This window comes from Nothobranchius furzeri, chromosome 12, assembly GCF_043380555.1.
Source record: "Nothobranchius furzeri strain GRZ-AD chromosome 12, NfurGRZ-RIMD1, whole genome shotgun sequence".
Taxonomy (NCBI): Eukaryota; Metazoa; Chordata; class Actinopteri; order Cyprinodontiformes; family Nothobranchiidae; genus Nothobranchius; species Nothobranchius furzeri.
The window spans coordinates 68,669,343-68,687,892 of record NC_091752.1 but is presented as its reverse complement, the minus strand read 5'-3'; the positions used below and the strand labels follow the sequence as shown (position 1 = coordinate 68,687,892).

Genomic DNA, 18,550 nt, shown 5'->3' with positions numbered 1-18,550 from the left:
TGGTAGAACTGTGGATTTTAACCAGTTTATAGAGTAATCTGAAACTTTTGAAAAAGAGTTTATCAGTTCTATTGAATGAGAGAGAGAGAGACGATTGAGAATTCCGGAGAAAGAGTAAAACATCATCTGCATAAAGACTGATCTTATGTTCTATTTTCTTACACTTTATCCCTTTAATACCTGTTGTTTGCCTAATCGCTGCCGCTAGTGGTTCGATAAAGATGGAAAACAGTGAGGGGGAGAGTGGGCATCCCTGCCTCGTCCCCCTCTGAAGACAGAAGCTAGCTGATATTTGGTCGTTCGTCCTTACACGTGCAGTTGGCGAACTGTATAATGTTTGTAGCCAGTTTATGAAGAAGTTCCCAAAACCAAATTTATGTAAAGTTGCAAATAAGAACTTCCAGTTAACTCTATCAAAAGCCTTTTCTGCATCTAGAGATAATATACTAGTTTCTATGTTTCTACTGTAAGAGAAAGCTATCAAATTAAGTAATCTACGTGAGTTTGTGGATGATTGTCTACCCTTAATGCAACCCATTTTGGTCAGGGTGTATTATGAAGGGGGTTACCTTCTCTAATCTTTTTGTCAGGGTTTTACAAAATATTTTGAGGTCAACATTAATAAGGGAAATTGGGCGATAGCTGGTAGGAAATACAGGGTCTTTGCCTGGTTTTAATAAGAGACTAATATTGGCTGAGTTCATGTTTGGCTGTAATCTGCTGCTTTCTTCGATTTCCCTCACCATTCTGAAAAATATTGCAGCCAGAATGCTCCAGAATTCTTTGTAGAACTGTACTGGGAACACGTCTGGACCTGGAGCTTTCCTATTAGTCATGGATTTAAGGGCTTCCTGGAGCTCCGCTGATGTTAGTGGCGAGTCCAGGACTGTAACTTGGCTGTCTGATAATTTAGGAAGTGTTATCCTGTCAAGGAACTCATCGATCTCGTTATCTGATGGGTTTATCTCTGGTGAGTACAAAGTTTAGTAAAAGTCTCTGAAAGTGTTGTTCATTCTTTCAGGGTCATAAACTATATTCTCGGTTGAGTCTTTAACAGCAGATATAGTAGTTTTCTCTTTATTTATTTTTAACTGGCTAGCCAAAAATTTACCTGATTCATTACTGTGTTCAAAGTTTTCTATTCGTAGTCTTTGTGCTAAAAATTGTGTCTTTTTGTCAATAATTCCATGAAGTTCTAATTTAGCTTTACGTAATTTGCTCATTAACTCTTCTTCTGTGGATGCCTCTAAAGACTTAATGATTTCTTCTAACTCCTGAATACGTTTGTTGTCCGTTTTTTTATGTGATGAGAAAGAGATTATTTTACCTCTCATCACTGCCTTTCCTGCCTCCCAGAGAATAGATGCTGATGTTCCAGGCAGGTCATTATGTTCTAAATATAAAGCCCACTCCTTTTTAAAAAAATTCTATAAAACCTTCGTCTTTGAGCAGTGATGTATTAAACCTCCAGTTTTTGCTTGGTGGGATTGTCTTCTTGTTTACCAGAGTTAAAGAAACCGGAGCATGGTCGCTGACAACAATAGGATGTATCTCAGTGTCTGAAATGTCAGCCACCAATGAGCTGCTGACTAGAAAATAATCCAAACGTGAATGAGAGTGATGGACGTGTGAGAAAAAAGTATATTCTCTACGGTTAGGATGAAGAGATCGCCATGCATCACAAAGCCCATAATCACTCATGTACTGTTTAACTATATTAGTGGATTACCAATTGCGCTGAGTCCCAGCTGTACTGAGCCTGTCTGTTAAGGAATTCATCCAAAAATTAAAATCACCTCCAAGTATAAGTGGACAGTCCAAGTGTTCAGAGAGTACAGAGAAAAAATTATGAAAGAATGGAGGGTCATCAATATTTGGACAGTATATGCTGACGATACATAAGCTTTGGTTCTGTACAGATATTTTTAACATTATAAATCTACCCTCTGGATCAGAGACTGTGTCCAATACTGTGAAATTGATGTTTTTGTGTATTAAAATAGCTACACCTCTTTGTCTAGAGTTGTAGCAGGCAGAGAACATGCTGGGAAACTCAGGTGTTTTAAGTTCATCTGCGGATGTGGCAGATCTATGAGTCTCTTGTAACAATATTACGTCTGCTTGCACTCTCTTTAGCTGATCAAAAATCTTTAATCTTTTCTCTATGGAGCCAGCTCCATATACGTTCCATGAGACAAACCTTAGTGCACCTATAGATGTGTGTGTGTGAGTAGCTAAAATATGACGCCTTCATGTGAATAAGATGGAATAAGTATGTAAATGTATAAAATAGTATGTTAATAAATAACAGAAAAGTAAATAATAATAAAGATCCAACAGTAGCTGCGTTTTCATGTGGCAAATTTCCTCAATCCGATTGAAATCTTGGTTGATCGGAATTTCCGAATCTCTGTTCACATGGACACGAACTGAAATGATCCGATCATGCCGTGCGTACATACGCACCAAGCATTTAATCCGATTAAATAGGTTAAGCATGCGCAGAGCTGCCTTTCACGAAAGAAAAATTGTAAACAAACGCCATGAAACGAAAAGAAAAATGTAAAAACAGAAATAACTATTCTTCCTGCTTTCCTGATCGATTTATTCAATTTAATATTTTTATTTAGCTCATAGAAGTTACGTTTTCTTCAGTGAATAACTGCAGATATATGCTTTGCTGCATTTTATTGTTGATTAAAATAAGGGAGGGTTATGTCTGCCTCTTGATCAGCTGGTCCGCAGGTCTGAATTGACAGCTGTTGCGCTGCGGCACAGAGCGGGGGTGGGGGTGGGGGTTAGCCTCATGTTTTATTACTGAGCTCTGTTGTGGCTTATTATTAATAACATGTGACGATCAGCTGAAACTGTTGAGAAAAATCTGTTCAAACAAAATAACAGAAGATGTTCAGAAAGTTTAAAAGCCTGTGTTCATCATTAACGAACCGCATCTCAGGTCATCTGCGTTTACGTGCTTTTAACACGGACTTTACTGTCGTCCAGAGTATTTAACCGAGGACGTTTTCCTACCCAACATCAGACTCCAATCAGGTCTGTAAAACCCACATTATCCTGTATTCTTTACAAGCGCGTCTCCATCACCTGCTGCAGAAGCTGCTGTGTTCAAAGCTGACAGAAACGGTGATCCGTGCGCTGCAACCCCTGCAATAAACCTGCGTATTTCCAGTACAGATTTGAACATGTTTGTCGAATGATTTGTGCAATAATCAGATTTTTATTTTACTTCCACAAAATGCAAGTTCTGAATTAAATATTACTGAAACGGGGACGGCTTCTCGTCGGATTTAAAAGCCGCCGCTCGTTAATTACACCGTCATTTTTTAAGTCAGGCAGTCCAAATGACAGCGGAGAGGCCCGCTGGCTGTTGCACACATGCGCAGTGGGCATTATTTTACCCCAACAATCAGAATGGCTGTGTACATGCACGTCAATCGGAATGAAGAACAGAATAAACCACCTCTCTCAATCGGATTGAAATTTCAATCCGATCGGGCCGAATCGGATCAGAATATTCTGATTGACATGTTTACATGCAGAATTTTCAATCTGAATGGGCATTCAATCCGATTAAATATGCGCATGTAAATGTGGCTACTGTTTGTGGTTGTATTATTTGATGCATAAATTATGATATTGTGCTGTGAATTTAATATATCTGTGTGTGTGTGTGTGTGTGTGTGTGTGTGTGTGTGTGTGTGTGTGTGTGTGTGTGTGTGTGTGTGTCGAGTCTGACGCAGTGCTGGAAAGTTGTGTGGTTGTGCCATACAGGTGTAAAGGTACAGAAGCAGGTAAAAAGGAAGGGAAAATACAGATACAGGTTAAAACAGAAGAAAGAACTAAAAAAAAAGGTGATGGGGTGTGAGGTGGTGATGAACAGGTGATCTTATCATCTAGAAAACTGATTTAGCAGCTGTTTAATCCTGACTTGATCAAACCCAGTGAATCCTGATAAGAATAGTGAATGTCTGACCTGATGTTGGGCTAATACAGCCAGTCTGTCACTCCTCGCTCCTTGTAAAGCTTATTGTCCACATAAAGCTTATCCACCAAGATGACAGCTCTCTTCCCATCCTGGATAAACTTTTTGCGCAGCGGAAAGAGGACTCGGCGCCGATCCAGGATTTCCTTGGGGAACTGGTCATTAACGCTGAAGTCTTTCCCTTTGAGCTCTCTTCCGTGACTTTTAACAAGCTCCTTCTGCTTAAAATGTTCAAATTTAGCCACAATGGGACGAGGTCTTCTGCTGTCCCCTCTTTTAGCTCCAAGGCGATGTACCCGGTGAAAGGTGACGTTTTTTACCGTTTCTTCGGGTATCTTCATTTGGGTCTGGAGAGTATTTTATTGTATGCTTGTCACAGAGTGGTGATGTTGCACTAATTTAATATTGCATGTTTTAATTGTTTTTATTCTGATGCGCATGTTTTTATTGGTGTGTTTTTAGTTGTGGTGCAACATGGTGTGTTCATTCTGTGACTAATCACCCCAATCACCTTCACCTGCGGCAGTGTTGCCTGGACTGCCAATTAATGGACAGACGCAGGCAGCACAGGTGATATTAAGTGAGACTGAGAGCGAGCCAGGATGGCAGACGGGATGAGCTAAGGGGCAGAGACGCACCCCGGGCCGGCGTCCTGAGGACCACATGTGCCTGGACCCCCCCAGCCGGAACAGAGGAGCACCCGGAGTACGGTCCCGGATGAGGGGCGGCGGCCGAGTGTGGAGGAGCGTGGGTGTCCCTCCCTCCACACATGAGCGGCGCGCGTACGGGTGCCGCTGGGTCTGGTTGGAGTCTTGGACCGAGGAGGGGGTTCACCAGCGGCGCGGACAGCGAGCAGCAGCGGAGAGAGAGATCTGCGGTGGAGAAGCCAGGGCACGGAGTGTAACACGGCAGGCAGGCAGAGTTACTCTGCCCCTGCGCGTAAGTATTGGAGCAGTGCCTCGCTACATCTGGAGCTGCTGTCTCTGTGTGGTCTGGTGCTTGGGGACGTTTGACTGCCGGAGGTTTTTGTGGGCCGAGGAGGAGGATTGGATCCACGGGCCGTTCAGCCTGTGGTTCCCCGAGGACGACGCGTACCGCAGGAGGGCGGGGTCGTGGAGGTTTTCCCTGGCGAGCTCATGCAGGGGCGTATTGGACTGATTTGTCCTCTGGAGGCCCAGCAGACTTTATGGTGGAGAGCGTCTTGGGCATCATCTGAGCTTTTAGAATAAATTCCCTTTTTAAAGATTTGTTCTGTGGTTGCGCTGCTTGCCTTGGTTTTAGAACCTATTTTATCTGTTAATATTAGTGGCATGATCCATCCATTCCACCTGATACGTGTCACATGCTCGCAGTTCTCCGCCCCTCCCGTCTGCTCCGGCAGGCCTGCAAACACCAGATTATCCATCATGCTACGGGCCTGAAGGCCCAAAACCGTCTCCTTCAGAGTTTTGTTGTCCTGGGTGATCCGCGTCATTCCCTCTTCCAGGGAAGAAACGGGCTCCCGCAGAGACGCGTTCTCAGCAGCGAGCCGCTCCACCTGCTCCTAGCTGAACTCCAGAGACTGACGGGGGTTCTGAAACTCCTGGTGTAGAACCTCAAGCAGATGAAGACGCCCCTCAAATCCCAGAAGCTGTTTATCTATAGAATCTAATAATTCTAATACGTCCTTCCGGGGAGATGAGGCCTCAGGCGAGTCCTGAGGACGGCTCCTCTTGGTCCCAGGTGTTTCAGGCTCAGCTGCTGATTTCTTCGGACCCATGACGAAAACTTCAAAAACTTCGTCAATATAATTTAGCAAACTTTCTAAATTTCCTTCACTTATCTCCAGATTGAGCGAGTTATACTTACCAGATTATTTTTTGCGTTGTCAGTAGTTAAATTAGGCAAAAATGCATCTGAATTGTTTGTGGATGTTTGCTAACGAGCTGCCATCAGCTTCAAACGCTGCTGTGTCCGGTGATCGGCCGTCAGCGCATGCGCATCTCCCACAGCTCCGTCTCTGCTAAGCTCATCAACGTGCCGACAAACTGTGTTAATCTCAAGCGAAATCCGAAATTTAAAAGATTGCCAATTGTATTATCAACTGAGAAAATTTCATTCAGGAAACGCTTTGGTCTTATGCTGGTATCGGAAAGTTCACTGTTTGAAACTCTGTACTTACGTGCCTGCCTAAGAATGTGACTGACATCAGCTACTGCATGCTGTTTCAGGCAAGCAACTATGAACGGTACCCATGGCAAACAGCTTCAGAGAACCGCTGCAGGTTATTCTGCTGGGAATGCCTGTTGCTCGCATCAGATGGATTTGGTAGCATTAAAGCGCGTTAAAATGTACGCCAGAAACACGACCGGACAGACACGTCTTTCAGCATTAGCCTCCATGTCCATAGAAAAGGATCTACTCATGGACCTGAAGCGCACAGATAAACTGTACAGAGCCATTGAGGTTTTCCTGAGGAAGGAGGATGGATTTTATTTTCAAATGAGCAGGAGAGGAGGAGATCCATGCTGGACATTCATGTTGGTGAGTAGAAACATTTTATTAGTATTTTTTAAATGTTTTGTCATTTTATTTTGTTAATAATCAATAAATGGTAACGAAATAAAATGTCTAAATGAAATTATTCTTTGTTTTGTTTCTATGCAATTTATATTGTGTATGACGTGGTGTGCGCAGCTGCGCCAACATGTTCAATTGTTTCGCGGTACAATTTTCTCCAAAACAAATGCAAATAATGTGTTTGCTTTACTTATTTATTTTATTGTCTCATCTCTTAAACCCGTCTTTCATTTTTGAGATTTGACAGTATCCGTGGTCTTAGTTTCCTACTCTCAACTGGGAATGCGAGTTTGATTTTAAAGGCTCCGGAAATTACGTGTCTTGACCAGCCACTGGTTGTGTGTGTGTGTGTGTGTGTGGTTTCTCCAGCTGTGATGTCCTATTGATGGTATTTTAAGGTGTATCAAATTAGATTGGACTGAATAGGAAATCGCTGAAGGCCCAGGGGTGGAACTGGTGGTGCCCGCCACTGGTGATTTCATATATCGGTCACATTGTATTATTGACTAACAGTTGTTTTGATTAGCTTTATTGAAAATAGAGTTCTTTGATCTGATAAAAGAAAAGAGTCTCTTCATCTTTTGTCTTCATTGCTGGAAAGTAAACAGTTTAGAAGCGAATGCATGACCTTGAGGCTGTTTCATGCACTCTGGCGCTGTGTCAAAGGGAACTGTGGAAAAGACTGAATAACCTTGGAGGAATAGCTCCTTCATCACGTTACATAACCATCCAGAAATATGAATGCTATCAGTGCTGTTTTCTTTTCTAAACTTGCAGGCATGTTCACCCGTGATTAAAATTCGTTTTGTTGAATTAAAACAACAACAAAAAACCTCTGTGTAGCGTCTTTCTGTCTAACTATCTTATGTTATGGCCGTACATGCGCTGTGCGCTGGAGACGTGCATGTGGCTGCTGCGCAGTGGCTTGTATTTGAGTGTGGCATGTGTGTGTAGAAAACCTTTTTTTTTGTTGGTGCGGCTTATATTGAGGTGCGCCCTATAGTCCGGAAATTACGGTGTATTCCGTTTGGATGCCATCTCTCCACCTCTGTCTACCTGTCTGTCGGAGCATTTATCCACTGGCTGCTGCTGTCATTCATTGCAGAAATGCGCACGGTGTCAGATAACTCGTCCTCTTTCTCTATCCTCTCCTCTCCTCTGCCTGAGCTGATGCTGATGGTGCTGTACAAGTGGCGCACCTCATGGCAGTGCTGCACCTTTAGTGCAATGCGGTCCTTCATGGAGCACGTGCCAGACTGTGGATGACTGGTGTTTGAGGACAAACAGATTTTTTTTTTTAAATCTCTGAGATTCTGACTAATAAATACCCTGAAAAATTTACCGGTATGCACTGTGCCCTAGACCAAAGTGCAGGTAGGCTGAAAAGTCAAAATTAGTAATGGCAGTGGTACTGGTACCGGCCCAAAGCACCGCTCTGTATCCCCAAAGGATATGAGTCTGATAATTGGCTCATCAGCACTGCATCATCATGATCAATTCCTGACAGCCCCCCCCCCCCCCCCGCGCACCCAGCCGCTGCACGATAATTCAACTGACCCAAAATCTCCGCCTTAAACAAGACTGAACATGCATCTGTTGCCAGAGCTTTTTTATTTATTTATTTATTTTTATTTGTTTCTTTTTTTTTTCTGCTCCACTTTTCCTGGCCCATCTCAGCCCATTTTGCCTCAGGGGCTAAAGGTTCAGTGGTGTGGTAGTGCGCTCTGGGGAGGGGGGGGGGGGGGGGGGGGTCTTTGCTTTGTCAGAGGAAACGCTGGACAGTTTTGTCCTGGTGAGACTCTTTATAAAGTTTTCTCCTTGGTGAGGCCCACCGCATGTGCTCTGGACCCAATTCCCACAAAGTTTTTAAAACAATTTATGGATCTTTTGGAGATTAAATTTGAATCTTTACAAATTGCTCAGTTTAGACGGGGGTCTTTCCTTCTGCCTTTAAAGGGGCAGTGGCGAGGCCGCTGTTGAAGAAAAGCAATTTAGATTTAAATGATTTTAACAGTTTTAGACCGGTATCTAACTTACTCTTTTTAAGCAAAATTTTAGAAAAGCTTGTTTTAGGGTGAACCACAGCATGGAGACAGCCCTTCTGAAGATTTTAAATAAAATTATGATGAACAGAGAGCGACAGTGCTGATTCTACTGGATCGAAATGCTGCTTTTGATACTGTAGACCAGGGACTCCCCAAGGTGCGCGAGCTCCCGCTAGGGGGTGCGCGAGGTGAAAAGTGTAATGGCTGCGGAGCTCAGAGAAGTCTGTCATATGTCACCATTAGCGTAGCCAGAAACTCATTTGTGGGTGGGCCAAAGAACAAGTAAGTGGGCACAGTAAATGTAATTGAAAACAAGTACATTTTTGCGCGTGTGTGTCCTCCACATGTGCCCTAGCTTCATAATAACAATGCGCCGAGCTTCAGCGCTCTGGCCTGCGCACGCCGATTTGTTCCGTATTTGATCATTTTTAACGATGTTGGAGGAATCTGAAGGTGGTGAGTCTTTCTGGCAGATTATAATAAACACGCTGTCTCATGCAGGTGTTCTGACACTGTAAACCTCACACACAGAACATTGTGGATGTAACTAAATAAATCAAGAAATGATTCCCATCTGAGCATTTTAGCATTATTATATTAGCACACTGACTGTGGGGCAGCATTCTAACAGCGCGCTGAAGATCTGAAGTTCAGAGTGTGTCTGTCAGAGGTCAGACGCGTTCCAGCGGAACCACGGCCCACGGGTGCACATGTGAGCACATCTGGGCTGGGCATAAGTAATTTTACAACATTGGTTTAAATAGCGCCAATAACGAGACGCGGTGACTGGAGCAGCTCATGGAGCTGTGCCGCACGCACGCACACACACACACACACACACACACAGTTTCAATAAGCACACGCGCCGCGCCGTCAGACTGAAGGCAGAAATGAGCGCTTCCTCCTGCATGATAAAAAAAATATATATATATATATATATATATATGTATATGTATATATATATATATATATATATATATATATATATATATATATATATATGTATATGTATATATATATATATATATTTATATGTATATATATATATGTATATGTATATATATATATATATATATATATATGTATATGTATATATATATATATATATATATATATATATATATATATATATATATATATATATATGTATAAACATAGTTTAAACACACACATGAAAGGCCACACAGGAGAAAAGCCTTTTGCTTGCAAGCTCTGTGGGAATAGATTTAGTGAAAAGGGAAATTTAAACACACACAAAAGAATCCACACAGGACAGAAGCCTTTTGCTTGTGAGGTCTGTGGAAATAGATTTAGTGAAAAGAGAAGTTTAAACAAACACATGAGTGTCCACACAGGACATAAGCCTTTCGCCTGTGAGCTCTGTGGACAAAGATTAAGCCGAAAGTCAAATTTAAATATTCACATGAGAGTCCACACAGGAGAGAAGCCCTTTCCTTGTGAGCTCTGTGGAACGAGATTTAGCCAAAAGACAACTTTAAACAAACACATGAGAGTCCACACAGGACAGAAGCCTTTCTCCTGTGAGCTCTGTGGAAAAAGATTTAGCCGAAAGTCAAATTTAAACAGTCACATGAGCGTCCATACTGGCTTTTCGCCTGTGAGTTTGGTGGAAAAGATTTACCCCAAAAATCAATTTAAATGGTCACAAAAGAGTCCATAAAGGACAGAAGCATTTTGCTTGTGAGCTCTGTGGACAAAGATTTAGCCGAAAGAAAACTTTAAGCAATCATCTAAGCATCCACTAGGGCTGAACGATCTATTGAAGGGGTCTCCAACTTTTTTTGGCCCGTGAGCTACTTTTACACAATGAAAGTACAGGACTTCTGTGCAAGCCGCAGTTTGGCCATAACGAACACCATGTTCGAACATAAGGATGCCCACCGGTACACTTGGTACCAGGGCAGCCTAGGTCACAGGTCGATGATAGATTTTGTAGTCGTATCATCTGACCTGCGGCCGTATGTTTTGGACACCCGAGTGAAGAGAGGGGCGGAGCTGTCAACTGATCACCACCTGGTGGTGAGTTGGATCAGATGGCAAGGGAACATGCCGCGTAGACCTGGCAGACCCAAACGCATAGTGAGGGTCTGCTGGGAACGCCTGGCAGAAGAACCTGTCAAGACGGTCTTCAACTCCCACCTCCGGCAGAGCTTTGACCACGTCCCGAGAGCAGTGGGGGACATTGAGTCCGAGTGGGCCTTGTTCCACTCTGCGATTGTCGAGGCGGCTGTTGCTAGCTGTGGTCGTAAGGTGGCCGGTGCCAGTCGTGGTGGCAACCCCCGTACCCGCTGGTGGACACCAGAGGTTCGGGGAGCCGTCAGGCTGAAGAAGGAGGCCTACAGGGCGTGGCTGGTCTGTGGGTCTCCGGAGGCAGCAGACAGGTACCGGATAGCCAAGCGGGGTGCAGCAGTGGCAGTTGCCGAGGCAAAATCTCGGGCGTGGGAGGAGTTTGGTGAGGCCATGGAGAAAGACTATCGATCGGCTCCAAAGAGGTTCTGGCAAACTGTCCGGCGCCTCAGGAGAGGAAGGCAGCAACTCGCTCACACTGTTTACAGTGGGGATGGGGAGCTGCTGACGTCAACTGAGGCTATAGTCGGACAGTGGAAGGAATACTTTGAGGAGCTCCTCAATCCCACCAATGCGCATTCCGAGGAGGAACCAGAGCTGGGAGGCCTGGGGATGGACTGTCCGATCTCGGGGGCAGAAGTTGCTGAGGTAGTCAAACAACTACACAGCGGCGGAGCCCCGGGGGCGGATGAGGTTCGTCCTGGGTATCTCAAGGCTATGGATGTTGTAGGGCTGTCATGGTTGACACGTCTCTACAACATTGCGTGGTCATCAGGGGCAGTTCCTAGGGAGTGGCAGACCGGGGTGGTGGTCCCCATCTTTAAGAAGGGTGACCTGAGGGTGTGTTCCAACTATAGGGGGATCACACTCCTCAGCCTCCCTGGAAAGGTCTACGCCAAGGTACTGGAGAGGAGGGTCCGATCGATAGTTGAATCTCAGATAGAGGAGGAGCAATGTGGTTTTCGTCCTGGCCGTGGAACTGTGGACCAGCTCTATACCCTTGCAAGGGTGATGGAGGGGGCATGGGAGTTTGCCCAACCAATCCACATGTGCTTTGTGGATTTCGAGAAGGCTAATGACCGTGTCCCCAGGGGCACCCTGTGGGGGACGCTCCAGGAGTATGGGGTGGGTGGCTTTCTGTTAAGGGCCATTCAGTCCCTTTACCAGAGGAGCGTGAGTTTGGTCCGCATAGCCGGTAGTAAGTCGGACCTGTTCCCAGTGAGGGTTGGACTCCGCCAGGGCTGCCCTTTGTCACCGGTTCTGTTCATCACTTTTATGGACAGAATTTCTAGACGCAGCCGTGGTGTGGAGTGTGTCGAGTTTGGTGGCAGGAGAATCTCGTCTCTGCTTTTTGCGGATGATGTGGTCCTCCTAGCTTCATCCAGCTCTGACCTTCAGCTGTTGCTGGGTAGGTTCGCGGCCGAATGTGAAGCGGCTGGGATGAGGATCAGCACCTCCAAATCTGAGACCATGGTTCTCGACCGGAAAAGGGTGGCTTGCCACCTCCGGGTCGGGGGAGAGGTCCTACCTCAAGTGGAGGAGTTTAAGTATCTCGGGGTCTTGTTCACGAGTGAGGGTAGGAGGGATCGGGAGATCGACAGGCGGATTGGTTCGGCGTCTGCAGTGATGCGGACGCTGAGCCGATCTGTTGTGGGGAAGAGGGAGCTGAGCCAGAAAGCCAGGCTCTCGATTTACCGGTCGATCTACGTCCCAATCCTCACCTATGGTCATGAGCTTTGGGTATTGACCGAAAGAACGAGATCGCGGATACAAGCGGCCGAAATGAGTTTACTCCGTAGGGTGGCCGGGCTCAGCCTTAGAGATAGGGTGAGGAGCTCGGACATTCGGGAGGGACTCGGAGTAGAACCGCTGCTCCTCCGGATCGAAAGGAGCCAGTTGAGGTGGTTTGGGCATCTGGTCAGGATGCCTCCTGGACGCCTCCCCGGGGAGGTGTTTCGGGCATGTCCTGCCGGCAGAAGGCCCCCGGGTCGACCCAGGACACGTTGGAGAGGTTACATCTCCAATCTGGTCCGGGAACGCCTTGGGGTCCGGCCGGAGGAGCTGGTGGACAAGGCCGGGGAGAGGACGGCCTGGAGCTCCCTAATTGGGATGCTGCCCCCGCGACCCGGACCCGGATAAGCGGAGGAAGACGAAGACGAAGCTCTGTGGACAAAGATTTAGCCGAAAGAAAACTTTAAGCAATCATCTAAGCATCCACTAGGGCTGAACGATCTATTGAAGGGGTCTCCAACTTTTTTTGGCCCGTGAGCTACTTTTACACAATGAAAGTACAGCAGAGTTACTGCCATATGATTTAATTACATTGATACTTTCCATGTGTGAATGTGCTTATGTTAAAAATGCTATACTTACTATATTAACATGCATTGTATTCAGTTGATTTCTCTGTATTTCAGTACATCAGTATATATATTGATAAAGGAGGTATTATTAAAGATAAATCTAAACTTTTTCATGATGCCTTCCATTAACCTGTCCTTGCATCTGTGCTCTATTAGGTCTTTATCTGTACTGTGTTAAATTTATTCTATATGTATTTTATATGTATACCTATTCTGTGCTGTTTTATTGTGTATTATTGTGTAATTAAAGTGATTACTTGTAATAAAGTGTAGTTATTGTGTAAAGCAGTATATACTAGGAATGATTAATAAAATTTAAAACCAGAATTGACCCTGAGTTACATGGTAATAACAATTTAGAACTCAGAAACAACAATACACTAACTTACTAAGTAATTACCACGTAAGTACTAAGTAATTAGAGGACTGTAAAAGAAAGCGCTACCAATAATTTTTCTTAATATGCTTTTACTTTTGTGTGCTATGTTCTGTGTCAATATTCTTTGATTTTATTTTACACAACATGATGTGACATTTTAACTATTTCATGAAGTTGTTCAACAAATCTATGAAAAAAAAGTAAAACAAAAAAAAACAATGTATACATTTTTTATAGTCGGTTTTATAAGCAGACGTTTTTGTCCTCTAATGACTCTTTTGTATGAAAATTAAAGTGAACCCTGAGTGTTGAGGCTCATATGATATATAGAGGCTCAAAGTTCAGTTTCCAATTGTAAATACATTTCATTCTACTGTCAGTTTAAAGAAATAATACAACTGTTATATGTGTGAAAACAAAGTTACAGCTGTCTGTAATTCACTTAATGTTTCTGTGTTTCCTACAGATTTTCAACAGATGGTTCTGGTTAAAGAAGTAGCTTCAGAAGAACAGAGTGCTCATGTCAACCACCAGCACCTAGATTTTCTCCACATTAAGGAGGAGCAGGAGAAACTCTGGTCTAGTATGGAGAGAGAGCATCTCCATTTGAATAAGGAGACTGATGCTGCCAGGTTTCAATCCTTTAGCCAAAAAACACATTTAAACAAACACACGAGAGTCCAGACAAAGCAGAAACATTTTGCCTGTGAGCACTGTGGACAAAGGTTTCACCAAAAGACTAATTTAACCACACACATGAGAGTCCACACAGGAGAGAAGCCTTTTGCTTGTGAGCTCTGTGGACAAAGATTTAGCCAAAAGACAACTTTAAACATTCACATGAGAGTCCACACAGGACAGAAGCCTTTCGCCTGTGAGCTCTGTGGACAAAGATTTATCGAAAAGACAGCTTTAAACAAACACATGAGAGTCCACACAGGACAGAAGCCTTTCGCCTGTGAGCTCTGTGTAAAAAGATTTAGCCAAAAGACAACTTTAAACAGTCACATGAGAGTCCACACAGGACAAAAGCCTTTCGCCTGTGAGCTTTGTGGACAAAGATTTAGCCAAAAGACAAATTTGAACATTCACATGAGAGTCCACACAGGACAGAAGCCTTTCGCCTGTGAGCTCTGTGTAAAAAGATTTAGCCATCAGACAACTTTAAATAATCACATGAAAGTCCACACAGGACAGAAGCCTTTTGCCTGTGAGCTCTGTGGAAAAAGATTTAGCCAAAAGACAACTTTAAACAGTCACATGAGAGTCCACACAGGACAGAAGCCCTTTCCTTGTGAGGTCTGTGGACAAAGATTTAGCGAAAAGACAACTTTAAACAGTCATATGAGAGTCCACACAGGAGAGAAGCCTTTTGCCTGTGAGCTCTGTGGACAAAGATTTAGCCAAAAGACAAATTTAAACAGTCACATGAAAGTCCACACAGGACAGAAGCCTTTCGCCTGTGAGCTCTGTGTAAAAAGATTTAGCCAAAAGACAACTTTAAACAGTCACATGAGAGTCCACACAGGAGAGAAGCCTTTCGCCTGTGAGTTCTGTGGAAAAAGATTTTGCGAAAAGACAGCTTTAAACAAACACATGAAAGTCCACACAGGACAGAAGCCTTTCGCCTGTGAGCTCTGTGTAAAAAGATTTAGCCAAAAGACAACTTTAAACAGTCACATGAGAGTCCACACAGGTATTTTGCCTATGAGTTCGGTGGAAAAGATTTACCCAAAAAATCAATTTAAACGGTCACAAGAGTCCTTAAAGGACAGAAGCATTTTGCTTGTGAGCTCTGTGGACGAAGATTTCGCTGAAAGAAAACTTTAAACAGTCATCTAAGCATCTACTTGGGCTGAATGATCTATTGAAGGGGTCTCCAACATTTTTTGGCCTGTGAGCTACTTTTACACAATGAAAGTACAGCAGAGTTACTGCCATATGATTTATTTACATTGATAGTTTCCATGTGTGAATGTGCTTATGTTAAACATGCTATACTTACTATATTAACATGCACTGTACTCACAAGTTGATTTCTCTGTATTTCAGTACATCAGTATATATATATTTTTTAAAAGTGTATGTAAACTAGTGACATTCTGAAAACCAAATTAAACAAAACATATTTAGTTTTTTAAACTAATAGGATACTTTCAGATAATGAATAACAAATCTACTTCATATGAATGATTTGGTAATTTTTTTAGAAGGTTAGTAACATAACTTTTTAAGCGCACAGGAACAGCTAACCTGTAAAGCTGATGATATTTTATATAAAATACAAGCTAAATTTGATAAAAACACACAAGTCTAAATAGTTTGAATTGAAGTAAAAAAATGTAAAATCAGAAATAAGACTTGTTCCTGCTCTCCTTATTTACTGAATAATTTTTATGGGGTTTTTTGGTCATGAAAGTTAAGTTTTGCTGTGTTTATTGCTGACAATATGAAGGTTGGAGGTTCATCCTTTTTTCTGCATCTTGTAGGTTTTTTCTCCGCAGGTCTGAAGGCTGTGCGTTACACAGAGCAGAGAGACCGAGAGCAAGAGACCAGAACCAAAAGAAATGATCACATCACACCAATCTTAAAATATTTACATTGGCTTTCAGTAACTTACAGGATTGCTTTCAAAGACCCTTTACTTACTTTTAAATCATTAAATGGCCAACGACCTCTGTATATAGCAGAGATGTTTGAAACGTATCACCCTTCAAAATCACTTAGATCAGCAGGTAAATCCCAACTGGAACAACCCAGAGCCGCACCAAGCACGGAGAGGCTGCCTTTAGCTGCTATGCGGCCCGTCTCTGGAACTGTCTTCCAATAGACAGTAAGACCTCTCCCACCATTTCCATTTATAAATCCAGATTAAGAACTAAACTTTTTCATGATGCCTTCCATTAACCTATCCTTGCATCTGTGCTCTACGAGGTCTTTATCTGTACTGTGTTGAATTTATTCTATATGTATTTTATATGTATACCTATTCTGTGCTGTTTTATTGTGTATTTGTGTATTGCGTATTGTGTAATTAAAGTGAATACTTGTAATAAAGAGTAGTTACTGTTTAAAGCAGTATATACTAGGAATGATTAATAAAAATTAAAATTAGAATTGAACCTGAGTTGCATGGTAATAACAGTTTAAGAACTCAGAAACAACAATACACTAAGTAGGTAATTACCATGTAAGTACTAAGTAATTAGACTGTAAAAGAAAGCGCTACCAATAATTGTACTTAATATGCTTTTATTTTTGTGTGCTATGTTCTGTGTCAATATTCTTTGATTTTATTTTACACAACATGATGTGACATTTTAACTATTTCATTTCACTTGTGATTGTTTTAACTATGTGAAGCACATTGGGCTACCGTTTTGTGTATGAAATGGGCTATATAATAAACTTGACTTGAGAGAGAGTTCACAATCATGTTTTGTTACTAAATGAGACACTCAGCTGAAACTGGGGGAAATATATGATGAATCTAAATCACAGGAGATGTCCAGAGTTTTTAAAGCTCGTGTTCATCATGTTGTGGGGGACCACAATGAGGCTACACTCACACCCAGTTCTTTGGACTGTTTGTATGTAGATGTAGCAGGACTGGTTGGCATCTCAATATTCACATGTTACACCAGCCTATCACACATATTAATCAAACCAGCCCACCATTAAAACATATTACAGATGATAACAACTCTACTACATGTACTATAAGATTAATGCACACAATTTAAGACATTTAACTGCATGTGTGCGCGTGTGTGTTTGCACTGAATGTGTTCGTGCACATGGTTCACACGTGCGACCATCAAGAACAAAGTAGAAATTCAGCGAAAGAAAGCTAATTGACTACATATTAATTTGGTACAAGTGTGATCCTAGAGCCCCACGACTGTTACTATTTTAGGTATGGAGAGTGATCACGCCAGATCAAACAATGGGCTGAGACAATGTCTTCCTCCAAACTTGAGTTTGTTTACACACAATGAATAAAACAAGTTCTTCTGTATGAAAAAAGGAACAAGAAAGTTAAAAAACCCCAGCGGGGACTAATGACACCTTCTGCTGGAGGAGGGAGGCAAAACAACCAGGGCTGTGTAACATGCATTTAGTTAATACACACGGCAATCATCATGCAAACAAGAAAAAGAATAAAAACATGCACTATTATCCACACAAACTGGTAATACGGCTGAGCCCTCTCACATATGCGGCCCTCCACAGCTAACCTTCTAGTCGTGACAGACCCCCTTTCTAAAAGTGACTCAATGAAAACATTTGGAGTTTCATAAAAGGAAAAATAAGTATAACAAAATACCGTAATTTACGGACTATAAGCCGCTACTTTTTCCCACGCTTTGAACCATGCGGCTTATAATGAGGTGCGGCTTTAGTCAACCAGAAAGGATGGATGCTAGAAAGTCTAATGAAGGAATGGTTAAAGGGGTGCTATGGAAAGCACCCAGGAGGATTTTTTTCACAGTAAAACGGCGCTGCTTGTTTTCCCAGCTTCACTCAGGGATGATGAAAGCAACACGGAGAGCGACACTGACATTGCCACAGAAAAGGTATGAGACGAAGCTCTTCTGAGGCTGTTCAACTTCGAAACTGAAAAAGATGACTTCAGTGGTTTCAGTGTGCAGGAGGACGATGAATACACTAATCAATAACTTTTCTGTTCTATTTGATACTGATCAGTTCAGTTACGTTCCGTTAAACTACGTTTTCAATTCAGTAGATATCTGCGGCTTTTAGTATGGAGTTTATTTTGTGTCTTTATTATTCAATCAAATTAAATGTGTTCAAACAACCAAAACATGGCATTCAATCAAAAAAAAGTTTTTCAATCAAAATAAATAAATTACTGAAACCTTAATTTTAAAAACTGCAATAATAATAATAAATCAAGCAAAGACAAATAAAGACCTCAAACACTTTTAATTGAAATCATATTATTTTTGTTTAAATTTATTTATTTATTTTGCTTTCAAAGAGACGAAAAAATTTGTAACTGGAAGTTCGTCTGAGTGAAACAGTATTTTAGTTTGAAAAACCGGAAGTTTTGTTTGCAAATCTCCATATTTTGCTTTAAAAACTTCTCTTTTTG

General features: G+C 42.5%; 1 protein-coding gene across 1 annotated transcript in view; it reads left to right on the top strand.

The window, feature by feature from the left end:
- The window catches only part of LOC129162222 (gastrula zinc finger protein XlCGF57.1-like), a 52,158-nt gene extending 35,300 nt beyond the window's left edge, over positions 1-16,858 (top strand). Inside the window, exon 5 of the mRNA XM_070542933.1 lies at positions 13,901-16,858. Within this exon, the coding sequence (XP_070399034.1) occupies positions 13,901-15,264 (1,364 nt within the window). The 3' untranslated portion in view covers positions 15,265-16,858. The remainder of the gene's footprint in view (positions 1-13,900) is intronic.
- Positions 16,859-18,550: the final 1,692 nt, after the last annotated feature.